The sequence below is a fragment of the Apium graveolens genome, chromosome 4 (assembly GCF_009905375.1).
Source record: "Apium graveolens cultivar Ventura chromosome 4, ASM990537v1, whole genome shotgun sequence".
NCBI lineage: Eukaryota > Viridiplantae > Streptophyta > Magnoliopsida > Apiales > Apiaceae > Apium > Apium graveolens.
This window is the reverse complement of record NC_133650.1, coordinates 56,807,355-56,835,225: the sequence shown is the minus strand read 5'-3', so window position 1 is coordinate 56,835,225 and position 27,871 is coordinate 56,807,355. Positions and strand designations below refer to the sequence as shown.

Sequence of the window (27,871 nt, the reverse complement as noted above, 5' to 3'; positions counted from 1 at the left end):
GCCTCTTTGCGTTCTTCTTCCAGGCGATTAAGATGAAGTTGATAGTCCATCTGGAAGAACAAGAGATTCGTTTGAACCTCTTATGGAATCATGTTCAATATCTCAGCAGGAATGGCAGTGATGTGCCATTCCTGTTCCCAGTTATCACATCTAAACTCGATATTGAAGGTGTCATAGTTCATGAACATGTTGACAATAACCATTTTGATGAAGGAAGAAAATGGTGAAAATTTACAGAGAAAGAAAATGATATTGTGTGAGAATAGACGATGATTTGTTTGAGATGAGATGTCGGTTAAATAACCAAAGGAATATCAAGGGACTAGAGGACTGATTAATAGTTATGAAAAAAATGATGCCTCGTCTCCCTAGACAAATGTGTAATAAGAATAGTCAGTAAAAATGAAAGTAGGAGTTAATGGGCACGAGAAATAAGTAATAATTACTGTGCACATGCAGTTTTTCAAGACAAACATATTTACCACTAACCCAAATGATTATGACTGTTTTTATCTCACCAAAATATATTATGATTAAATATGACTGTTTCAGTTTTTATCACAAATAAGTCAAGTAAAGAATAATGTCACGTAAGCATCAAGGATTCCATCAGGATTTAATATCAGAACTTTAACTTATATCCGATTTTAACAGTAATCAGAATATGGCTTATGTACTCAAAAAGTGAATATCTTTTTCTGTGATTCTTCATACAGATACTGACTTGATTCTTCAGAGTTTAATCATCAGAACTTTAATTAGAACTTGTCCTCGGATTTTATGCAAATGACACTTAACTGTTAGTCAAAAACAACTTAATCACCACAGTAATTTTCATCATTCATATGGAGTGAAAGTGTGTGCATTCAGCAGAATATCTGGAAAAAGATTAAAGTCTGATAAACTTCAGTACATATTAGAAATAAGGCAGAACTAAGAAAAGTGCTTAAAATATGTCATCAATCATGAAGTCTACTATAAAACAAATTTATGCAAGAGCCCACCTCAACTGTTTGTGCTCATTTTATGCATCTTTTGAATTTCCTTTTTACAGTGGCTTCTAAGTGTAAGTGAGTCACAACTACTTATCAGAATTTATGCTATTATTAGAGTATTTCTCCAGTAATCAGAGAATGTGAAAAGTCACCAAGAAAAATTTATTTGCTATTCTAATGCATATTACTTAATACCAGCAATGTGCTTGGGTCTTCCCTTCCACATTATTTTCTCTAGATCTCAAAGGAGTACCTGACTTTAATTATTCTTTTCTTTTCTTTTGATAAGTGAGGCTTAAAAGCATTTAGTTCAACCTTAAGATCAGAATTTGACAGATAAGAAGCAAGAATCTAGTTTGTGACTTAGTAACAAAGTAAACTTGACTAAGCTCAATATCAGAATTTTATTGTGTTAATGAGTTTCCACATAAACAACTAATTCAAACATAGGATTTCTAGTATGTTAAAGACTACTAGGTTAGCATCTGGCACAGTTATCCTCATTGGATTGAATAGTCACAGAACATTCAAAAACACTTATCAGAGTATTTAGTTCCACATCAGATAATAATCAGCATTTAATGAATTTCAATTAGAACACAGATTATATGAAAATAAAACAATCTGTAAACACTAATGTTAGGTCACACACACTGTAGAGGGGGTGAATACAGTGTATAGTACACTCAAATCGAACTTTAAGAACTTAAGTAACAGAAAACAAACTTTATTGAAACAATAAACTCTGTTACAGTATGGAACTGTTACCTCTCATTGATGAACAAATATCACGAGAGCTGCTAGGGTTACAATGAATAATCTTGTCTAATAATGATAACACTTATAGTGTAAACCCTATGTCTGTGTTTATATACTACACAGTTACAAGATAATCGCTAATTGCTATGGAATATAATTCTGCTTTCTAAAATATATCAATCAGATATCTTTTCTTCCAAGTATTCCATTCTTTACGGAATTCCTTCTTCATGCATATCTCTTCTTATGTTTATCTTGATCTTCTTTCCTTTAATCAGCTACTGTCCTTATCTGATTGTCCTTCAGCACCTAAGTTCTGATATCTATCTTCTGATGATTATCTCCTAATAACATAAGTACTGATATCCTTAAGTCCTGACTTCCAGTATAAGTACTGATCAACAGTTAAGTACTGATTTATCCTATTCAAATAAGATCTGAAAGCTAAACATAAAACATATTAGCCATGACATTATCAAATATATCTAACAATCTCCCCCAACTTGTAAATTAACATAATATACAAGTTTAACAGATATTTGATGATGTCAAAAACATTAAGTACAAATGCATGAGAATTAGACTAGATAACTACAACTTACATTCCTTAAAGCTTTTACCAATTTCAACTTCTGATAACAACTTCAGTCTGTATAAATATCAGTATTTAAGCAGTTGTAGATCTTCGACTTGGCTTCATCATTTTCTGATCTCTCTGATGTCAGGAGTTGTTCTGAGATAGTTCTTCAACAAACATTTCTCAGCATATCTTAGTTCATCAATCATTCTCCTTTTAACATCTTTAAGCTTTGCAGTATCTTCACCAGTTTGAAAGATTGCAGCTCTGAGATCATTGATCTTTGCTTTTCTCAACTCCTGATCTAGTCTTATGACATAAGCTTTGTCAGACTTCAGATTGAATTCAAGTCCCTTAATACCAAGATATGTTCTGATCTGTGCAGTATTAGGCTTCATATCAACAATATCACCATTGTGATCTCTGTACTTTGGAACATATATGCTGTCAGACTTAACAGAATAAAGCCTTTTCTGTCTCTGAATCTGTTCTTTTAAGTAGTTTGCAGCAGTCTCTGTTATTCTGTCATCCACTTGAAGTAAGAAAAGTACATGCTCCAATTCTTCAAAATACTTCAATGGAATGGCATTTTGTCTTATATGATAAACCCTACCATCTGTCATGAAATACAACATGATGTATTCTTTCAAGTAGGTATGGTAAACCATCTATACAGATTCCAGTTGATTCAATCTCTCAGGAGTTGCTCCAATACCTGGTTCACTCAAGAAAGTTGGATCATTGGTAGTGTTGTGTACTCTTCTTTCATCAGCACTTCCCAATCCAGTTTTATCTCTTACTTCCTTTCCAGTAACTACTCTTGCTTCAAAACTACTTGCAGTAGTCTTCAAAGATTAAGTCTGTTTTGCTTTAGTGAATCCTGGTAGGAGTGTCTTTGATCTATTTTCTGATATCAAGTTAACTTGAGCTCTGTCAGAGGTTACTTGCTTCTTCTGAATATCAGAACTTACAATTTCTTGACTTTGAACAACTTGAGCCATGTCAGAGGTTGTTTTAAGAACTTTTCTTGAAGTCAGAGCAAGATCATCCTTTTCATCAGTAATTTCTTCTTCCTCAGGAGGTACATAAACCTTGATAGGTTCACCAACCTTTTCTTTACCCTTGGATCTTGGATCTATCTGTGGTTGTGATCTAGCCAACGTTGCTTCAGTATGTGTCCTTTCTTTGATCACAATGCCTTTGAGTTTTGGAAGTGAATTTTTACCAGAAGCTTCAGATTTAGATGTGACTTTCTCTGATTTAAGTCTAGCTTCTTCTTCCTTTAAACTTTCCAAGTCCATTCCTGGATTTTCTTGAAGAAATAACTGTCTTGACATTTCCTCATCAAGATCTAGAAGTTCATCAGAACTTATCCTTTTACCAGCAGCAGAACTTATTCTTTTCCCAGTATCAGAACTTGTCCTGTGACTAGCTTGTCTTGATGTAAACCTTCTAACTTGACTATGACCGCTACCCATTCCAGAGTATCCTTGATCATCATTTCCATCATCCTTTCCTTGCAGTGTCTTGTTAGTGTTGCATTTGGACTTAATTACCTTCTCCCCCTTTTTGGCATCAGCAGGTAGTAAAAGAGAGATAAGTAATTCCACTGAGGATTGGATTTCAGTAAGTTGCGATTGCTGAGAAGCTTGATTTGTAAGAATGTCATCAATCTGAGCTTGTTGTTTCTCTTGAGTTTTCTCAATATAAGCAATCCTGTCAATGGTAGGTTGAAAGAACTTTTTCTTATCAATTTTCCAAACTTGTTCTTGTTTGAGAAAGTTCTCCTGAATCTTGTATAGCTCTGCATAAGTAGTTGAATGAAGACCTTGTAGATGTTTAAAACTCAATGCAGTGACTCTAAGCTGGGTTTTTAAATCATCAGAATTTAACATTTCATCAGCTTTAGTCAAGTGCTCAGCAAGATGTATTGCAGTTGGAACACATGAAACTGAGTTCCATTCCTTAGTCCACTTCTGACCTGCAGGAGTTTCACTCCAAGGTATTGGTGCAGCCCCGATAACAAACTTCTTTACCAGTTCAGACTTAGGAAGAGTCTGTTGAGAAGTATGTCATGAAGGACCTACTTCATCAGCATCTACAGTTGGAGCAGCATCACCAGTATCTCCAGCATTTGCAGCATCAGAACTTAAAGAATCAGTATCTTCTGATAAGACAATAGTGTGAGTAGTAATGGAGGCTTCAGCATCCTCTAATTGCTGATCTGATACTAAGTTCTGATCAACAGCCATATCCTGATGCTCACCTAAAGTCTGATCATCAGCATCTTGATGCAGAGAAGGTGTTGTTAATAACTCTGGAGTTTGAACAGCATCAGTAACAGGTGTTGTGGAAGGATTATTTGCTGTTGGAGCTTCTAAGAGAAATACTTCAGACACAACCAAGTGTTGAACATTAATATCAGCACTTGTGCCTGGATCAACAAGAGACACAGATGGTGAGTTAGCCTTGTCAGATACAGCTTCCTGAGATGGAGTTGATGGAGAAGAAGTGACTGGAGCAAATTCCTTGTCTTGTGAGATCAGAGATTCCTGATCCCCTTCCTTAGCTGCTTCCTCTTCATCATCTGAAACTGGCCCTTGTGCCCTCTGTTTCTTGTACTTCCTTGTTGATTTGGATTCCTTGGGAGTTTCAGGAACTGTCATTCGTCTAAGCCTCTTGAGAAGCCTAGAACCCCCAATTTCAGAATCCTTCTGAGAAATCTCTTTCTCAGCTTCAGTTACAACAGGTTCTCTAGAAGAAACCTGTTCCTCAGAATCAGATTCATCTCTCAATGCAATCCTCCTTCTCTTTTGAGATGTTTGAGGAACATTCTTTGTCCTCGTTGGCTTGGAAGATGAAGGCTTCACAGTAGGTGTTGAAGATGAAGGTTGAGCAGTCTGTGAAGTGGAGAGATAGGATTTGAGATATGTTCTGAGGGTAGGTTGAGTAGAATGAGAGATAGGTACTGAGGTTGATGGATTTTGGGTGTTTGGAGTTGGTTGGACATCAGAGTAAACAGATCTATAAGTATCAGGATCAACATTTACCAGGATCTGTTTTACAGACTTAGGAATCTGTAATGGTCTAACCACTTTTTTCTTAGTATCAGCATTTACCAGGTCATTAAAGTATCGTTTTGCAACCTTAAAAGGTGGGGTTTGAGTGTTGACTAAATGAGGTTCATCAGTACAATAAGTGTAAATAAGTTGACAGAATCTAGCAAAATAAACAACATCTCGATCCTCTGTCATCCTATCCCCAATAAAACCAATTAAAGCAGTTGCAAAATCAAAATGAGTTTGATGGATAATTGCATACCCGATGTGCTGACTCAGAATTGGGATAGCATCAAAATTTGAACATTTGTTCCCAAAAGCTTTGGTGATGCAATCAAAGAAGAAACTCCATTCTCCTCTGATATTAGCCCGTTTCAACTGTCCAAGTTTCGACAGACTCTTTTCATATCCCAATTCAGCCATTAACTCCCGAAGGGCTGAGTCCTCTGGAATTGAGAAAGTACAATCTTCTGGAAGATGTAAAGCCCTGCGTACTGTACCAGGAGTGACTACAAAGGATGAATCACCCACTTGGAAGATAATACTGGGAGTTCCACGTTTACCACCATCATCAAAAAGTCCAGTCCTCCAAAGCCGCAGAACTTGTTGGCTTGAAAAGAATTCAGGCTGTGTTAATGCATACCCAACCTCACTATGTGCAAGAAGATCTTGCACAAAGTGCAATTCAGATGAAGCTTCAGTGTGATCAAGAACTGCAGCATAGTTGTTGGGGACAAACTTAGCTCCATCAATGATTAAATCCTTTGGTGCCATGTGAAAAAAAATGAGATTCAAGTATGCCTGTTAGGTGTTTGAGATAATGTCTGTATGAAAAACCAACGTGAGAAATAAAGAGAAAGAGAGTAAAAGTAAGGAGAGAGATAAAATATTAAGAAAATAAAAGATTAAAGAAATCTTCTCTCTGTTGTACTTATACTCTGAACAAAAATGTTACCGTTGGACACATGTCAGACATGCAGTAATAACGGACAGTTACTGGGCTCGAGAAAACAGGAATCATTACTTACCCATTTGCCTAGTTTCAAGAAAAAACCGTTCCATTTATCAAGAGAAACAGTTTTAATTCAAAATTTAAACCGTTATCACTGATTGAATTATTTTTCACTGCATCATTGATATTCTGAAAATACATCACATGAAAATGACCAAGAAAAATTAGATAAGTAAGTGCTGAAAATAAATTAGAACTTAATATAAAACAAAATTTATATGGTCATCAGAATATCAATCAGGATTTATCAATACAAGATAAAATAACTCAGAGACTAAATCTTGAAGAAAGAAAAACTTTCATTAATATATCAAGACAATACATTTATGAAATGGAAAGTACATCAATACTTATACAAGATTTTCCCTAAGCTTCTAAACCTAACATCAACAGCCTTAGTCCTAGCTAAGAAGACTGACAAAGCTGATGATGAAAAAAAACAGGAAGAAGACGAGATTAAGTCATCTTCTTCTTCCTACTCTCGACAAACAGAATGGCGAGTCGGACGATTCGCTCTTGCTGGAGGAGACGATGAAGATGAAGTTCTCTTCGAACGGCCACCAGATCACGTTTGATAACCTCTGGAAATTGAATCCAGAGATTGTGAGGAATGTTGGTGATAGGGTATGGAGTTGGAATTTCATTCAAAAAGACATGAACAGTCTCATCACCATAATTGTAGAACCAGCCAAATTCAACCATTTGTGATGATAAGTGAAAAACGAGAGTGAGTTTGTGATAAGAGTATGATGGGAAGGCTGATGTGAAGTGGTTGCTTATATAGGCAAGAGAATGCCAGGAGACGCAAAGAAATTGAATGCTGACAGGTAGAATTAATTCTACCTCGTCTCCCTAGACTTTGAAAAAGAATAACATTCATTGGAAAGAGGAATCATGGTTTAAACCGCCCAAGAAACAAGAAACAGTGGACTGTTCAAGTACGAATACCATTAATCCTAATCATAGTGACTATTAATCTTCCACTTCAACATACTCTAGTTCGAACTGAGACTGGTACCAAATTTTATTCACAGATAAGCCAAGTAAAGGATTAGACTGAGAAATCAGAACTTAGACCTATACCAAAACTTAACAGTCATCAGAACATAATTTCTTAACTCGAAAAAGGAATGCCCATCTTAGTAAATCCTCATACAAGTTCTGAGATATAGACTTCAGAACTTAATCATCAGAACGTGTAACTAGAACTTGTCCTCAGAACTTGTGCAACAATGACACAATGACTGTTTATCTACAATAACATAGACCACCACAGAAATTTTCATCATTCAGATGGAGTGATTAGTGTGTGCATTAAGCTAAATAACAGACAAAGAGTAAAGTCTGATTCACGTTAGTACATCTTAGAAATAAGGCATAACTAAAATTTTGCTAAAGAGCTGTCATTGTCCTGAAACCTACTGATGAATGAGTTCATGCTTGAGTCCACCTCAACTGTTTTGTGCTAATTTTATGCATCTTTTGAAATTCTATTTTACAGTGGCTTCTCAGTGTAAGTGAGTCACGACTGTTTATCAGAATTTATGCTATTATCAGAGTATTTCTCCAGTAATCATAGAGTCTAAAAAGTCACCAAGAAAATATTTTGCTTTTCTAATGCATATCTACTTAATACCAGCAATGCACTTGGGTCGTCCCTTCCACATTTTTACTCTAGATCTCAAAGGAGTACCTGATTTTATTCTTTGATCTTTTTGCTTTTTCTTTTGATAAGTGAGGTTTATCAGCACTTAGTACATTCAGCAGTTTTACTAGTATCAGAACTTAACAGATGAGTAGCATTATTCTAATTTGTGACTTAGTAATAAGATATACAAAGTAAACTTAACTAAGCTCAATTATCAGAATTTGCTTGTGTCATAGGGTTTCCATTGAAATAATTACTTTTTACATGGAATCATTTGTTTATTGAAGACTACTAGGTCAGTATCTAGCACAGTTATCCTCATAGGATTGAATAGGTACTTGAACAGACATATCACTTATTAGAGTTTAGAAACATATATCAGACAACAGTCAGTACTTAAAGACATTTATCAATTAAGCATATAATACACAATGAGATTAATTCTGTAAATACTGAGCATAAAGTCTGATAACACAGAACAAGACTAAGCAGATTTAGAGAAAGAACCTGAAAACATTCCAAGTTCATTTACCAATCTTGTAAAAGTAGCTTCACACAGTGGTTTTGTGAAGATATCTGCTAGTTGTTGATCTGTGCGAACAAAATGCAATTCCACTGTACCTTCATCCACATGTTCCCTGATGAAGTGGTACATGATGCTGATGTGCTTTGTCATTGAGTGTTGAACTGGATTACCTGTCATAGCAATAGCACTTTGATTATCACAGTAAATAGGGATTTTGAAATATGTTAACCCATAATCCAGTAACTGATTCTTCATCCAAAGAATCTGTGCACAACAGCTTCCTGCAGCAATATACTCTGCTTCTGCAGTTGATGTGGAAATTGACTTTTGTTTCTTGCTGTACCAAGAAACCAATCTGCCTCCAAGAAATTGGCAGCTTCCACTTGTGCTTTTCCTGTCAATTTTGCAACCTGCAAAATCTGCATCTGAGTAACCTATTAGTTTAAAATCTGATTCTCTAGGATACCATAATCCCAGAGCAGCTATTCCTTTAAGATACTTAAAGATTCTTTTTACAGCTGTTAAGTGAGGTTCTCTTGGATCTGCTTGAAATCTTGCACAAAGACAGGTATCATACATGATATCAGGTCTACTAGCAGTTAGATAGAGTAGAGAGCCAATCATACCTCTGTAGTCAGTAATATCTACTGATTTACCGGTATCCTTATCCAGTTTTGTCGCAGTGGCCATTGAAGTGGATGCACTTGAACAATCTTGCATTCCAAATTTCTTCAGCAAGTTTCTGGTGTACTTGGTTTGACAAATAAAAGTGCCTTCCTCATTCTGCTTGACTTGAAGGCCCAGAAAATAGCTAAGTCCCCCCATCATACTCATCTGATATCTTGACTGTATTAGCTTGGCAAACTTTTTGCAAAGTTTGCCATTTGTAGATCCAAAAATGATATCATCAACATAAATCTGGACCAGAAGTAAGTCCTTTCCATGGTTGAGGTAGAACAGTGTTTTGTCTATTGTCCCTCTGTTGAATCCACTTTCCAGAAGAAACTGAGCTAAAGTCTCATACCATGCTCTAGGAGCTTGCTTAAGTCCATAAAGTGCTTTATCAAGCCTGTAGACATAATCTGGATGTTTGGTATCTACAAAACCTAGAGGTTGTTCAACATATACCTCATCCTCCAATTCTCCATTGAGAAAAGCACTTTTCACATCCATTTGAAAGACAGTAAACTTTTTGTGAGCAGCATAAGCCAAGAATATCCTTATGGCTTCTAACCTAGCAACTGGTGCAAATGTTTCATCATAATCAATTCCCTCCTGTTGAGAATATCCTTTTGCAACCAGCCTTTCCTTATTCCTTATAATTATGCCATCACAGTCAGTTTTATTTCTGAATACCCACTTTGTACCAACAACAGATCTATTATTTGGTCTTGGCACTAGGGTCCAGACTTTGTTTCTTTCAAATTCATTCAACTCTTCCTGCATTGCTTGCACCCAATCAGCATCTTGAAGAGCTTCTTCCACTTTCTTTAGCTCAGTCTGAGAGAGAAAAGAATTGTAAAGACATTCATTTGAAGTACCTATTCTAGTTCTGACACCTGCATCAGGATTTCCAATTATCAAATCAGGTGTATGTGATTTTGTCCACTTCCTTGCAGATGGAAGGTTTTCTCTAGAACTGGATGCTCCCCCATGATCAATGCTATTTTCATTTTCATTTTCTGATGCTCCCCCTGAAACTATGCTCTCTGAGTTGGATTCTTCAGTATTTAGATTTTCAGCACTATCAGAACTTGACGAATCAGAACTTGAAGAGCCAGATGCATTTTCTGATGTTTCTTGAGATGTGGTAGGATCTTGAGTATGCTCCCCCTGCATAGGTGCATCTTTCTTTGACGTAGTCTCCACAGTTTCAATAACATCAGAGTTTAATCCATCAGAGTTTACAGTATCAGGACTTAGACTATCAGGATTTTCTGTATCAGAATTTGAGTCTTCATTTTCAAATCTCAGCTGATCATGGTCAATGAAATCTTCAAGACCAGTAATCTTTTTGTCATCAAAAGAGACATTGATAGATTCCATGACCACTTTTGTTCTCAAATTATAGACTCTAAAGGCTTTTGTGGAAAGTGGATATCCAACAAAGATTCCTTCATCAGCTTTTAGATCAAACTTTGATAGCTGTTCAGGATGAGTCTTGAGAACAAAACACTTGCATCCAAATACATGAAAATATTTCAGATTTGGCTTCTTTTTCTTCACCATCTCATATGGTGTTTTTCCATGCTTGTTAATGAGTGTTACATTTTGAGTAAAACAAGCAGTCTGCACAGCTTCAGCCCAGAAATAGGTTGGAAGCTTTGCTTCTTCAAGCATTGTACGTGCAGCTTCAATGAGAGTTCTATTCTTCCTTTCAACAACTCCATTTTGCTGTGGAGTTCCAGGAGCAGAAAATTCCTGCTTTATTCCATGGCTTTTGCATAACTCTTCCATTATCAAATTCTTGAACTCGGTGCCATTATCACTCCTTAAAACTTTCACAGAATCTTTGACCATTTTATCCAGATGTTTGATATGATCAATCAAGGTTGATGCAGTTTCACTTTTTGTATGCAAGAAATACACCCATGTGTATCTGGTGAACTCATCCACTATGACCAACGCATACTTCTTCTTTACAATAGACATGACATTTACTGGACCAAATAGATCAACATGTAGTAGATGATAAGGCTCAAGAATTGATGATTCAGTCTTGCTCTTGAATGAAGATTTTCTTTGTTTGGCTTTCTGACATGAATCATAAAGACCATCAGGAGCAAATACTGTGTTTGGCAATCCTCTCACGAGATCTTTCTTGACCAGTTCATTTATATTGTTGAAATTTAAATGAGAGAGTTTCTTATGCCAATTCCAGCTTTCTTCAATTGATGCTCTACTCATCAGACAGATTGCAGAACCATCAGTACTTGTTGAAAGCTTAGCTTCATAAATGTTACCACGCCTGTATCCTTTCAGAACAACTTTGCCTTTAGATTTACTCACAATTTCACAGTGTTCTTCAAAGAAATCAATATGATAACCTCTGTCACAGATTTGACTTATACTCAGTAGGTTGTGTTTAAGTCCTGATACTAGAGCTACTTGTTTAATTATGACACTTCCAAGAATGATATTGCCATATCCCAATATTTTTCCAATGTTGCCATCTCCATAAGAAACACTTGGGCCAGCTTTCTCCACAAAGTCTGATAGCAGGGCCTTATTTCCAGTCATATGTCCTGAACATCCACTGTCCAGAACTAGAATATTTTTCCTGTTGCCCTGCAATCACAAAGACCACTAATTAGTAATTTTAAGGACCCAGACTTGCTTGGATCCTTTGGCCTTATTAAGTTTATTAACATTTGCAGTGGATTTAGCATCAGAGTTTATGTTAACAATTTTCTTATCAGAACTTACATTATCAGACTTTGAATCATAATTTACACTAGAAGGAACAATGGAAACTTTCTTCAAAGAAGGTTTTATTTGATAATAATCATAGTACAAACTATGATATTCCTTACAAGTATAAATGGAATGCCATAAACTACCACAATGAAAATAAGGATTTTGTGGTTTGTATCTAACAAACTGACTCTTAACTCCTGATTTTGAAGGTAAGGAGTTAATATTCTTATTCTTCCTGCAAAAAGAAGCCAGATGGTTAGAACTTCCACAGTTATGACATGTTTTCCTAGGAGCATCAGGAACAGGTTTATAATCATTGCTTTTATTCACACCTTCCTTTCCATTCCTATTTTTCCTAGGTGATTTTACCTTGTTTGCATTCTTAACATCTTTCAGCTTATGCTTAAGCTGCTTCTTTGTCATTAAGCCTATGTTCACTTCAGCTGTCTTTTCCTGTTTTAGTTTGTCAGAAGTTAATTTCTTTGTAACTTCTGATTTTTCATTTTCAGACTTTATAGTTACAAACTTAACAGGTTTTAACTTTGGCTTTTGCTTATCAACAGACTTAATTTCTTCAGTTCCTTTATCTTTCTTATCTTCTCCATAACCTAAGCCCTCTTTCCAGTTTCCACTACTTAACAAATTTTGAGTTGTTTTGCCAGAGTTAGTCCAAGTCCTGATAATCTCTCTTTCCTTTTCTAACTCAGTTTTTAAAGATTCATTCATTTTAAGCACTTCATCTCTAACATAGAAAGCATCATCTCTATCTTTCTGAGTTTGATGAAACATAACTAAATCTTTTTCTAAATAATCATTCCTCTTTTTATAAGCAAGATTTTCAGAAGTTAATCTTTCACATGTTAAAGTATGATCTCTATAACTAACAAACATGGTTTTAAGATATCTTCTCAACTTATTAATATAATCAGTATGAAAAGCATAAGTAGTCTGAGGTACCTTTGTTTCAGCAGCTTCAGAACTGCTCTCAGCACTTTCTTTATCAGCATTTGCCATCAATGCATAGTTTTCCTCACTTTCAGAGTCTGAGGTGTCTGTCCAGCTTTTCTGCTTTGTGACAAGAGCCTTGCCTTTGTCACCCTTTACCTTCTTGCAGTCAGGAGATATGTGGCCTTTCTCACCACAGTTATAGCATTTAACATTGGTGTAATCTCCTTTGTCAGACTTTCCTCCTCTGCCTTCAGATCTTCTGAAATTCTTCTTATCAGAACTTATGCCTTTCCTGGAAAACTTCTTTCCCTTCCTGAACTTCCTGTATGCAATCTTTGTGATTCCTTTCACCATAAGAGCACACAGCTTCATCATCTCCTCATCAGCATCAGTCTCAGACAAGCTTTCAGAATCTAAGTCATCATCACTCTCAGAACTTGATGACTCAGTATCAGACTTTATGAAAAGAGCTTTACCCTTGTCTTTCTTTGAGGAAGCTGCTTTGGGGAATTCTTCTTCAGCCTTAAGAGCAACTGTCCTTGACTTTCCTCCTTTCTTCTTGCTTCTTTGTTCCATCTCCAGCTCATGAGTCTTGAGCATTCCATAGATTTCGTCAAGAGTTGTTTCATCAAGATTGTAGTTGTCTCTTATTGTCGTTGCCTTCAAATCCCAGCATTCAAGAAGAGCTAACAGGAACTTAAGGTTTGAATCTTCAAGATAATACTCTTTATCAACCAATGACAAATCATTCAAAAGTTTGACAAATCTATCATATAAATCATTCAATGACTCATTAGTCTTTGAGTCAAAGTGTTCATACTCTTGAGTGAGTATTGTCTTCATGTTCTTCTTAATTGTGTCAGTTCCCTGACACCTTGTTTCCAGAGCATCCCATATTTTCTTAGCAGTCTTGCAGTTGATTACCCTGTTTGACATTACATTATCAATGGCACTATGCAGTAAGTGTCGTACCTTAGCATCCTTAGCAATTGATGCTATGTCTTCAGCAGTATAATCACTCTTATCTTTTGGTACGGTCTTTGCTGCTTCACCTGCAACTGCAACAGCAAGCTTGGTTGGTTTGTGAGGGCCTTCCTTGATTCTATCAAGGTATTCTGGATCTGTTGCTTCCAGGAACATGGTCATCCTTACCTTCCATATGGGATATTCAGATGGTCTCAGTATGGGAACTCTGATGGTCTCATACCGACTCTGAATTTGTGTCTTTGGTGATTCCTCAGTTTTGGTAGGCTTAGTTGGAGTTTCTGTGTACGACATGATTGTGTTTGGATCTTTTACTGTATGTATATTAACAGATAGGCTCTGATACCAATTGTTAAGTCACACACACACTGTAGAGGGGGTGAATACAGTGTATAGTACACTCAAATCGAACTTTAAGAACTTAAGTAACAGAAAATAAACTTTATTGAAACAATAAACTCTGTTACAGTATGGAACTGTTACCTCTCAGTGATGAACAAATATCACGAGAGCTGCTAGGGTTACAATGAATAATCTTGTCTAATAATGATAAAACTTATAGTGTAAACCCTATGTCTGTGTTTATATACTACACAGTTACAAGATAATCGCTAATTGATATGGAATATAATTCTGCTTCCTAAAATATATCAATTAGATATCTTTTCTTCCAAGTATTCCATTCTTTACGGAATTCCTTCTTCATGCATATCTCTTCTTATGTTTATCTTGATCTTCTTTCCTTTAATCAGCTACTGTCCTTATCCGATTGTCCTTCAGCACCTAAGTTCTGATATCTATCTTCTGATGATTATCTCCTGATAATATAAGTACTGATATCCTTAAGTCCTGACTTCCAGTATAAGTACTAATCAACAGTTAAGTACTGATTTATCCTGTTCAAATAAGATCTGAAAGCTAAACATAAAACATATTAGCCATGATATTATCAAATATATCTAACAACTAATCATAAAGTCTGATGCATGAGAACAAAAACTAAGTAGATTTAGAGAAAAAACCTGAAACCATTCCAAGTTCATTTACCAGTCTTGTAAAGATAGCTTCACATAGTGGTTTTGTGAAGATATCTGCTAGTTGTTGATCTGTTGGAACAAAATGCAATTCCATTATACCTTCCATCACATGTTCCCTTATGAAATGGTACCTAATATTGATGTGCTTTGTCATTGAGTGTTGAACTGGATTACCTGTCATAGCAATAACACTTTGATTATCACAGTAAATAGGTATTTTAAAAAATTCTAACACATAATCCAGTAACTGATTCTTCATCTAAATAATCTGTGCACAACAGCTTCCTATAGTAATATATTCTGCTTCTGTAGTTGATGTGAAAATTTACTTCTGTTTCTTGCTAAACCAAGAAACCAATCTGCCTCCAAGAAATTGGCAGCTTCCACTTGTGCTTTTCCTGTCTATTTTGCATCCTACAAAATCTGCATCTCTGTAGTTAGTAATATCTACTGATGAACCACTATATTTATCTAACTTGGTTGTAGTGGCCATGGGAGTGGATGCAGTTGAACAATCTTGCATTCCAAATTTCTTCAGTAAATTTCTGGTGTACTTAGATTGACAGATAAAAGTACCTTCTTCATTTTGCTTGACTTGAAGTCCGAGAAAATAGCTGAGTTCTCCCATCATACTCATTTGATATCTTGACTGCATTAGCTTTGCAAACCTCTCATAGAGTTTGGCATTTGTAGAACCAAATATGATATCATCAACATATATTTGTACCAAAGGTAGGTCCTTTTCATGGTTGAGGTAGAACAGTGTTTTATCAATTGTACCTCTGTGAAATCCACTTTTCAGAAAGAATTGAGCTAAAGTCTCATACCATGCTCTCGGAGATTGCTTAAGGCCATAAAGTGCTTTGTCAAGCCCGTAAACATGATTTGGAAAGTTTGAATCTACAAAGCCTGGAGGTTGTTCAACATAGACCTCTTCTTCCAATTCTCCATTAAGAAAAGCACTTTTCACATTCATTTGAAAGACTTTAAACTTTTTGTGAGCAGCATAAGCCAAAAAGATTCTTATGGCTTCCAATCTAGCAACTGGTGCAAATGTTTCATCATAATCAATACCCTCCTGTTGAGAGTAGCCTTTAGCAACCAGCCTTGCTTTATTCCTTGTAATTATGCCATCACTGTCAGTTTTATTTCTGAATACCCATTTTGTGCCAACAATGGATCTGTTCTTTGGTCTTGGCACTAGGGTCTAAACTTTATTTCTTTCAAATTCATTTAACTCTTCTTGCATTGCTTGCACCCAATCAGCATCTTGAAGAGTTTCTTCCACTTTCTTTGGTTCAGTCTGAGATAGAAAAGAATGATAAAGACATTTATTTAATGTTGCAGTTCTAGTTTTGACACCTGCTTCAGGATCTCCAATTATTAAGTCAGGTGTATGTGATTTGGTCCACTTCCTTGCAGATTGAAGTTGACTTCTAGAACTGGATCCTCCCCCATGATCCATGCTATCTCTATCAACATTTTCTGATGCTCCCCCTGTAGTTATGCTTTCCGAGACTTCAGAATTTGAGTTGGATCCTTCAGGATTTGAAGAATCAGAGTTACCAGAATTATCAGAATTTGGCTCATCAGAACTAGATGAATCAGAACTTGAAGAGCCAGTGACAGGTTCTAATGCTTATTGAGAGTCTTGAGATGTGGTAGAATCTTTAGCTTGCTCCCCATGGACGGGTGCATTTTCCTCTGGAGTTGTTACCACAGTTTCAATGACATTAAAACTTAACCCGTCAGAAATTACAGGATCAGAGTTTAAGTCATCAGAATTTACAGAATCAGAATTTAAGTCTTCATTTTCAAATCTCAGCTGATCATGATCATTGAAATCTTCAAGTCCAGTAATCTTTTTACCATCAAAAGATACATTGATAGATTCCATGACAACCATTGTTCTTAAATTGTAGACTCTGAAGGCTTTTGTGGAAAGTGGATATCCAACAAAAATTCCTTCATCAGCTTTTAGATCAAATTTTGACAGCTGTTCTGGATGAGTCTTAAAAAAATACTTACATCCAAATATATGAAAGTATTTCAGATTTGGCTTCTTTTTCTTCACCATCTCATATGGTGTTTTTCCATGCTTGTTTATGAGTGTTGCATTCTGTGTAAACAAGCAGTCTGAATAGCTTCAGCCCAAAAGTAGGTTGGTAGCTTTGCTTTATCAAGCATAGTTCGTGCAGCTTCAATGAGAGTCCTGTTCTTTCTTTCTACAACTCCATTTTGCTGTGGAGTTCCAGGTGCGGAAAATTCCTGTTTGATTCTATGCTCTTTGCAGAACTCTTCCATGATCGAATTATTGAACTGAGTGCCATTATCACTTCTTATAATTTTAACAGAATCTTTGACCAACTTATCCAGCTGTCTGACATGATTAGTTAGAGTAGATGCAGTTTCATTCTTCTTGTGCAAGAAGTACACCCAAGTGTACCTTGTGAACTCATCCACTATAACCATAGCATATTTCTTCTTTGCAATAGACATGACATTGACTGGACCAAATAGATCAACATGCAGTAGGTGATAAGGTTCAAGAATTGATGACTCGGTTTTGCTCTTGAATTTTTTTTCTTTGTTTTGCCTTTTGACATGAATCACAAAGGCCATCAGGAGCAAATACTGATTTTGGCAGTCCTCTCACAAGATCTTTCTTTACAAGCTCATTTATGTTGTTGAATTTTAAATGAGAGAGTCTTTTGTGCCAATTCCAGCTTTCTTTAATTGATGCTCTACTCAACAGACATATTGCAGAACCATCAGAACTTGTTGAAAGTCTGGATTCATAAATGTTACCATGCCTGTAACCTTTCAAAACCACTTTACCTATAGAATTGCTTACAACTTCACAGTGTTTTTCAAAGAAATCCACATGATAACCTCTGTCACAGATTTGACTCACACTTAGCAGATTGTGTTTAAGTCCTTAGACAAGAGCTACTGTTTCAATGATGCAAGATTAATATTTCCATATCCCAGAGTTTTTCCCATGTTGCCATCTCCATAAGAAACTCCTGGGCCAGCTTTCTCCACAAAGTCTGAGAGTGGGGCTTTATTTCCAGTCATATGTCCTGAACATCCACTATCCAGTACTAGGATGTTTTTCCTGTTGCCCTGCAATCACAAAGACCACTAATGGTTAGTTTTAAGAACCCAGACTTGCTTGGATTCTTTGGCCTTTTTAAGTTTGTTAGCAATTGCAGCGGATTTAATATCAGAGTTTATGCTAACATGCTGTTTATCCGAACTTATATCAGACTTTGCATCAGACTTTACACTAGAAGGAATTAGAGTAACTTTCTTCAAAGAAGGTTTTATTTGATTATAATCATAGTACAAACCATGATATTCCTTACAAGTATAAATGGAATGCCACAAACTACCACAATGAAAACAAGGATTTTGTGGCTTAAACCTAACAAAATGACTCTTAACTCCTGAATTTGGAGGTAAAAAATTTATATTCTTATTCTTCTTGCAAAAAGAAGCAAGATGGTTAGAGTTGTCATAATTATAACATTTCTTTCTAGGAGCATTAGGAACAGGCATATAATTATTGCTTTTATTCACACCTTCCTTTCCACTCCTATTTTTCCTAGCTGCCTTTACCTTGTTGACATTCCTTATTTCTTTCAGCGTATGCTTAAGCTGCTTCTTTGTCATTAAGCCTATGTTAACTTCAGCTGATTTATCCTGTTCTAATTTGCCAGAAGTTGACTTTTCCTTAACTTCTGTCACAGATTCTTTCATCTTTTCAGAATCAAACTTTATAGTTTTAGCTACAAACTTAACAGGATTTACCTTTGGCTTAGCAGTCTGTTTAACAACAATTGGCTGAATTTGTTTAGTTCCTTTTTCACTTTTATCATCTCCATAACCTAAGTCCTCTTTCCAGTTTCCACTACTTAATAAATTCCGAGTTGTTCTGCCAGAGTTAGTCCAAGTCCTGATAATCTCTCTTTCTTTTTCTAACTCAGTTTTTAGAGATTGATTCAATTTTAGCACTTCATCTCTAACATAAAAAGCATCATCTCTTTCTTTCTGAGTTTGATGGAACATAACTAACTCATTTTCTAAATAGTCATTCCTTTTCTTATAAGCAAGATTTTTAGAAGTTAATCTTTCACATGTTAAAGTTTGATCTCTGTAGCTAATAAACATGGTTTTAAGATATAATCTCAACTCAGTAATATCATCAGTATGAAAAGTATAAGTTATTTAAGGTACCTTCAATTCAGCAGTTTCAGGGCTGCCATCAGCATTTGCCATTAAAGCATAATTCACCTCATCTTCAGAATCTAAAGAGTCTGTCCAGCTTTTCTTCTTTGTGACAAGTGCCTTGCCTTTGTCACTCTTTCCTTTCTTACATTCAGGAGATATGTGGCCTCTTTCACCATAATTGTAGCATTTGACATTTGAGTTATCTCCTTTGTCAGACTTTGCACTTTTGCCTTCATACTTTCTGAACCCTTTCTTATCAGAACTTCCACCTTTCTTGGAAAACTTCTTTGCCCTTCTGAATTTCCTGTAGGCTATTTTTGTGATACCCTTCACCATAAGAGCACACAATTTCATCATCTCTTCATCAACATTTATTTCAGGTAAACTTTCAGTTTCTGAATCATCATCATCAGAACTTGATGATTCTGAATCAGACTTTATGATGAAAGCCTTTCCTTTGCCTTTCTTTGAGACAGTCACTTTGGGGGATTCCTCCTCAGCTTTAAGACCAACTATCCTTGACTTTCTCCCATGCCTCTTGCTCCTTTGATCCATCTCAAGTTCATAAGTCTTGAGCATACCATAAATTTCATCAAGAGTAGTTTCATCAAGAGCATAGTTGTCTCTTATAGTAGTAGACTTCAAATCCCAACTTTCAGGAAGAGCTAAAAGGAATTTTAGATTTAAATCTTCAAGATCATATTTCTTGTCCACCACTGACAGATCATTCAAGAGTTTGACAAACCTGTCATATAAGTCAGTTAATGACTCATCAGCTTTTGAGTCAAAATGCTCATACTCTTGAGTGAGTATAGTCCTCCTGTTCTTCTTGATTGCATCAGTTCCCTGGCATCTTGTCTCCAAAGCATCCCATCTCTCCTTTGTAGTCTTGCAATGAATTACCCTATTTGACATAACATTATCAATGACACTATGCAGCAAATGCCTTACCTTTGCATCCTTGGCAATGGATGAGATATCTTCAGCTGTATACTCACTTTTCTCCTTTGGTATGGTCTTTGTTGGCTGATCTGCAACTACAACAGAGAGCTTTGTTGGCTTATGTGGTCCTTCATTAATTCTGTCAAGGTATTCTGGATCTGTAACTTCCATAAATATAACCATCTTCAATTTCCATATAGGATACTCAGAAGGTCTCAGTATGGGAACCCTAATAGTTGAAAAAGATGTGTCCTAAGTCCAATCATGTATGATGATTTAGGAATAACTTTTATGTAATCTGTTTTGATTTCATTGATATTAATAAAAGACTTGTTTTAGTTTTATTGCGGGCTTTATCTATTTAAGTGTTTAAATAAGATATACCATAGGCTAGAGTAAAGCTTTTTATGGATTATGATGAGATCATAATAATGAGACCTAAAAGATGATAACTCTAAACTTAAATATTTCCTGGTCGTAGGATTACTAACTGGTAATTAGTAATCCGCAAAGATCGGTACATACTATGCTTGCTTCATTATGAAGGATGTTTGTTCTCATAGACATTTGTGTGGTGACACTATAGCTAGTATGTAGGTGCTTATTATAGAATAAGTTCACTGAACATGACTCACACAGCTGAACAACTGATGGAGTTCACTCACGTGTCAGCAGTTGTTCACATAGTGATAGTTGTACAAGTATCCTTAGACTTGAGGTCATTATAGTCATCTTGTGTACACTGAACTATGATTTGGTTTAGTTCTTAGTCTCCAGGGACAATTATAAGGGCTCTACTGGGTATAGGAATTTGTACACGAAGATAGTGTATGATCAATAAAGGATCTACCCCTTCCAGTGAAGGAAGAGAATATTCAATGTTGATCCACTTATGCCAGTTCGGGAATCTCTGGCCAGAGTGAATGAAATTAGAAAGGAGTTTCTAATTTACATTAAATAGAACTAAGCATAGTGAATGGGAAAGCAAATGATTAAATAAGACAGGCTTGACACAAGTTCCATGCCTTGTATTTAATCGTGACATTGCAGGGTAGAAGGAATTGATTGTACGGTAACTACTCACTGAATAGGTTCTTGGTATTCTAAGCACTGAATTCGTATTATCCGGATAGCCGCAATATGCTGAGAAGTATCCCTCACGATGTAGAATAAATATGATTAATTAATTAATCATATTTAATGAATTAGAGAATTTATATAAATAATGATAAAATAGTTTTATTATTATTTATTCCTACTACCGGCTTAATATTGAACCTACAGGGTCACACCATAAAAGAGAATGATTTAATTATGGAGAAATTAATTAATAATGGCTGATAATTATTTATTTATGAAATAAATAATTAATTGGCAAATTTAATAATTGATTAAATGAGATTTAATTGATTATAAATTAATTAAGAAAAAGTTCTTAATATTATTAATTAAGAATTTAATTTTTGGAAATTAAATAAAGTGAGAGAATTATTTCTAAAGTGTTTAGAAAAATGATTAATAATTAAAAGGTGTTTTAATTATTAATGAGAATAATAAAGGGTTAATAATAATAATATTTTATGGGAAAATTTTCAACTGCAAATTTTGCCTATAAATATACTATTATAGACCCTATTTTTGCCTCAACCAAAAAGATTTACAAAACCCTAATTCTCTCCACCTCCTCCTCCTTCATTACATCGTTTTCTTGGTGGATACCGGTGGAGTGCTTCACACTTGAGGAGCAGCTGCTAAGGATCTCCCCTCGTTGTTCTTGGATCGCCATTAAAGACCTCCATCTTTCCATTAACGTAAAGCTTCTTAAGGTAAACATATTGAACTACGAATTAAATATTATTTTTCGTATGGATCCTGCGGAGGGTTTCGGTTTTTTAAGATTTAAATTTACGTTTTCATTGCGTTTATGTGCTAAAAACCCTTCAATGGCATCAGAGCTACTTGCGAAAAGTTTTTAATTCGTTTATGTGTTTAACTGTTTTCGATATATGAGCATGTACGTGATTCACCATGATTTGATGTTGATATAATATGCTTATATATGTATGGTTTTGAATATATGATTTTCATGTGAGTTGTATAATCATAAGATGATTATTTAATCTGTATATATACTGATATATACATTGATAGCCCATAATAAATCAGGCCCAATTGAAGAGGCCCAGGGCCCAAACATAAGATCCCAGGACACGTGGCGGCATCACCACCGTCCAGGTTCCCGGGATCCAGAACGTTCCTACGGTCTGGATCTGATAGTACTCTGACGCATTCAGTGTTGACCTTGAGGAGCCCTGGACACGCGGCAACATCACCACCGTCCGGGTACCCGGGATCAAGGATGTTCCTACGGTCCGGATCCGATAGTACTCTGACGCATCCCAGGCGTCTAGATGCCCTACAGTCCAAAAGGTCAACCTAAGGTCCAGATGAAAAGGGACAAACCCCTAAACCCTAGTAGGAGGCCTATAAAAGGTAGAACAGAAGGAAGGTTACAGGTTACAATCTTACATACCCTCTCTCTCACATATACTTACATGCACACACGTACTCCTCACAAATATATTTGCATAATCCCAACTTTGCCCTCCTTCTCCTCCTTAAAAACCCTTTCTCATTCTCACGCCGGAGGTGCCGCGGGGATGCCACCCCCCTCCGGTTCTATTTTGTAGGTTCCCACCCTACAGCCACACCGCGCAACGCTGCCTTTGCAGTCCAAAGGAGTTTGAGTCCGGGCCCAACAAGGAGAAGGCCCCGGGGTGATCTGGGATTATCATTGGCGCTGGAAGGAGGGATGAACCTCCGACCAGTGGTGCTCATATCCGCAACCCCACCTCCCAGAAACTTGAAATACCATCTCCCAGTAAGAACGCTAATACCCATCTCTTAGATCCGTTTCTACAAGTTTTATTATTGTAAGTTCATAGCACTTTTAAATAACCATGACTACGAGAAAAAGCAAAGCAGCAGTGTCCGCCTCTTTCCTGCCGCCTCCTACCCAGCCCAGGGATGGAGACATGGAAGACCTGGACGAAGGGTTCCCCATAACCCAGACTCCCTCTCAAAATCTCCAACCAGGAGACCAGAGAATAATCATTGAAAAAGCTTCCCACAAACACACAGGGGTCACCACAAATCCATGGGGAAGCATGACCCCGGAACAGATACAGGCGACCATGGACTTGTGGAAAGAAAAGCAGAATGCCGAGCCTGAGGCCCGCCCAGGGGATCAGCGAGAGCGGTCTGGGGAACGGTCCGGAGAATCTCGGGGATCCGTCTTCGACCGGATTGCGAGGAATCTAAAAAAGCCACCAGAGGACGCCAGAGATGAAATAAGAAGAGCTGCCCTCCGAAAGAGAATCCGGAAGGAAGAAGAGGCTAAAGCCCAGGAATCTATAGAAAGGAGAGTCCGGGAGGAGGAGTCCAAGCTAAAGAGAAAGGCCCACCGGATTCATGTTTCCTCAGACTCGGAGCCAGAGAAGGAGTCCAAACAAGAACAAATGGCCCGGGCCCTTCGAGACCTTAAAAGGAAAGTGGAGGGCGACATGGAAGTGGGGGCAGCAGCAACCCCGTTCACAAAGGGTCTGGAATCCACCCCCAGAGAGTCAGGGCTAAAGCACTTCAATTTTGACTCTTTTGACGGGTTGGCTGACCCTGAAGAGCATCTGAACTATTTTGAGCAAATATCCAATATTTATGATTACAGCGACCTGACTAGATGCCGATTCTTCGCATCAACATTGAAGGGAGGCGCCCAGAAATGGTTCAGCCACATACCATCCCGGAGTGTGGACTCCTGGAAAGACTTCCGCGAGATATTTTTGAAAAGATTCAGGGCCAACCGGATGAACGAGCTGCAGATGTGTCATCTGGAAACAATCCAACAAAGAAGCAAGGAACCCCTTCCAGAATTTATCAAAAGATTCCAAGAAGCGGTCAACCAACTCTCCAACTTAGAAGAAAAGGAGGCAGTAAACATCTTTCGAAGAAACTTGCACCCGATATCTTGTGAAGGCTATGTTAAAGACCTGATTCATAGGGAGCCCCAAAGCCTGGCGTCAGCATATGCGTTGGCATCAAAGTTCATAAAGGAAAATGATTTCCTCAAATCAATGAAGATGAACAGAAGAATACATGATGATGACGAGTCTCCGGAGCGACGCTCGTCATCCCGGAGAGACAAAAGATACAAGCTTGATAGGCAAGCCAGCTACATTCAGCAGTCCCGGGGAACCCCACCCCGGGATACGTACCCCGAATCAAGGAAGAACGAAAGGAAACCAAAGGCCAAGAAGGAACCCAAGCCGGAACCAGAGTGGACACCCCTCAACAGGCCCCGGGCCGACATTTTGCGTGAAGTCAAGGGAAAACCATTTTATTATCCGCCAAAACCCTTGCTAGCACCGGGACAAGCATTGTGGCTATCACGAAGATCATGGCCATACTACTGAAAACTGTTTCTCCCTCAAGATTTTCATAGAAGACCAAATCAAGAAAGGAAACATGAACCAGTATCTTCAAAGGGGCTCGAATGACAAAGACAGAGTCCCGGGAAGAGGCAAAAATATGGTGAACGTTGTTTTTGGGGGCACAGCCTCTCCACCGCGGAGCCCAGATCGGGAGAATGATGTGATGATGATCCAGACTCTGGAGGACGAGCCGATTTACGTCTCTTATTCTGATTACGAGGGCCTCGATCCCGATCACAACTTGGCATTAGTGGTGACCCTTAACGTCGCAAACAACGAGGTAAAAAGAATTTTAGTTGATAATGGTTCATCTGCTAATATCGTATTCGAGCACACACTTAACAGGATGGAGCTCGGACACCTCAGAATGGATCCCTGTCTTGAAGACCCTTTGTACGGATTCGGGAACACCATGATTCCAATCCGGGGTATCATCTATCTTCCTATCACCTTTGGAACCGCACCCCGACAGGTCTCCCATATGATGAAATTCTATGTGATAAGCGCAACCTCCTCATACAACATGATCCTTGGTAGGCCCACTATCACAAAGCTCAGGGTGATCCCCTCAACTATTCACTTAAAACTCAAGTTTCCCACCCCAGGAGGCACTGGAGAACTGAAAGGAGACAGAGAAATGGCTGGTAAATGTTATGGTCAAGCACTCGTCATGGCAGAAACAGAACCGGAAAACCGGAAGAAAATAATGTCCCTACCCAAGGGACAAAGCCGAAAGAAACATCGAGAGCACCTTAGTAAAAGGACCCGTTTGGATGTGAACATGATCGAAGACTCCGGATACAGTCGCTTACTCTAAATACATGGATAGTCGACAAATAATTTGCTTTATGTTGTTGATATTGTAGAGAGCAAGGAGAAGACAAAGGTAGAGCCTGCCCAACAGACAATCGAGGTAGATTTGGAACCCAGGAACCCCACCCGAAAAATCAAAATCGGAAAAGGCCTGGAAACCACATTCCAAAAGGAGCTCATCGATCTACTAAAAGAATACGCTGACGTATTCGCCTGGTCCCCGGAAGATATGCCGGGGATTGATGAATCCGTGGCCATGCACAGTTTGGATGTAGATCCAAAGCAAAAACCAATCAAACAAAAGCGAAGGAACTTCACCCCGGAGAGGCAACAGGCAATCGACCAAGAAGTCGAGAAGTTGTTAAAGGTAGACATAATCTGTGAAATTAAGTATCCGGACTGGCTAGCAAACGTTGTGCTGGTCAAAAAACCCAATGGCAAATGGCGAATGTGCGTGGATTATACAAACCTCAACTCAGCGTGTCCTAAAGATTCTTACCCCCTGCCCAACATCGACCAGCTGATAGACGCGACCTCGGGCCATGTCATGTTAAGTTTTATGGATGCCTTCTTGGGTTACAACCAGGTCAAGATGAATCCGGCAGACATCACGAAAACGGCATTCATCACACACCGGGCCATCTACGCTTTTGTCATGATGCCGTTTGAGTTAATCAACGCCGGAACAACATACCAAAAAATGATGAATACCATCTTCAAAGAGCAGCTGGGCAGGAACATGGAATCTTATGTTGATGATATGATTGCTAAGTCAGTCACAATCGCAGAGCACATCCAGGACCTTCGGGAGTGTTTCGATAACTTGAGGAAGTACAACATGAAGCTGAACCCGGAGAAATGCGCGTTCGGGGTCCCTTCCGGGAAGTTTTTGGGTTTTCTAGTCAGTGAAAGAGGAATAGAAGCCAACCCGGAGAAGATCAAAGCTATAATGGAAATGACAGTTCCCCGAACTCAAAAAGACATCCAAAAGCTCTCAGGATGCCTAGCAGCACTTCGAAGATTTATCCCAAAGTTGGCAGAGAAATGCCTACCATTCTTCGAGTTGTTAAAAGGAGCCCAGAACAAAAAGCTAATTGACTGGACCCCGGACTGTCAAAAAACATTTGAGGAAGTAAAGCGACATTTGATGAACCCACCTATTTTATCAAAAGCAAAGCCCGGAGAGCCCATTTATCTCTATATCGCAGCCGGAGAAAGAGCAGTATCCTCCGCACTCATCCGGGAGGAGAATGGGACGCAGACCCCGGTATACTATGCGAGCCAAGTCCTGAAAGATGTTGAAACCCGGTATCCAAACTTGGAAAAATTTGCACGGGCCCTCGTGCACTCGAGCAGAAAGCTAAGACAATACTTCCAAGGTCGGGAAATCAGAGTAATCACTAATCAACCACTTCACAAAATCATCCACAAACCGGACGCCTCCGGGAGGTTAGTCAATTGGGTAATCGAGTTGAGCCAATTCAATATCAAATTTATCCCGAGGATAACCATAAAGGCCCAGGCGTTGGCCGAGTTTGTCATGGAATGTACTTTTCCAGAAACTCCCGAAACGCCTGAAACCAGTTCCAAAAGAGAAAAACAGTCTAACAACCGAGATCCTTGGACGTTACATGTTGATGGCTCGGCTACAGCCGAAAGGTCCGGAGCCGGCCTGATCCTCTCCAGCCCGAATAGATTCGCAATCCAGCAGGCCATCACTTTCGCCTTCAAAGCAACAAATAACCAGGCTGAATATGAAGCCCTACTCTCCGGACTCCGGTTAGCTAAATCCCTTGGGGTAAGGAATTTAACAATTTACAGCGATTCTCAGATTGTGGTAAGGCAAACCAATGGTGAATATATCGCAAAAGACCCTAAATTGGCCCAATATCAAGAAATGGTTAGAGCAATCCTGGAAACCATCCCGGACTCAACCATCTTTCAGATAAACAGAGAAGAAAATGCGAAAGCAGACGAGCTGTCCAAGCTCGTCCAGAATACCTCAGATTTAAGCAGCTCGGTTTACTTCGAGGAGCTCGGAGCCCCCAGTACCGATCGGCACGAAGTGTTATGTGTTAGTAGCCCGGAGAACTGGATGACACCTTACATAGCCTACCTCAAGGACGGTACCCTTCCGGAAGATCAGAACAAAGCCCGGTACCTCAAGTATAAGGCTGCACGCTTCTTTTTAGAAGACAATCAGTTATACCGGAGAACCTTCTCTGCACCAACTCTGAAGTGCGTTGATCCGGAGGAAGCGGATTACTGTCTCCGGGAGGTTCATGAGGGGATCTGCGGGGATCACCTAGCCGCTAAAGCTCTAGCTTACAAGGTCATCAGACAAGGCTATTACTGGCCAACAATCCACGCTGATTCAGTCGCCTATGTCAAGAAATGCAGCAAGTGCCAGAAGTTCAGCAACGTACCAAAATAG

The 27,871-nt window shown here is 38.1% G+C and overlaps 1 protein-coding gene across 1 annotated transcript; it reads left to right on the top strand.

The window, feature by feature from the left end:
* Nucleotides 1-24,658: 24,658 nt before the first annotated feature.
* LOC141718562 (uncharacterized) lies at nucleotides 24,659-27,871 on the top strand. The gene is made up of 2 exons (XM_074520943.1): nucleotides 24,659-25,379; nucleotides 25,491-27,871. The coding sequence occupies exons 1-2, from the start codon at nucleotides 24,659-24,661 to the stop codon at nucleotides 27,869-27,871; spliced, it is 3,102 nt and encodes a 1,033-aa protein (XP_074377044.1).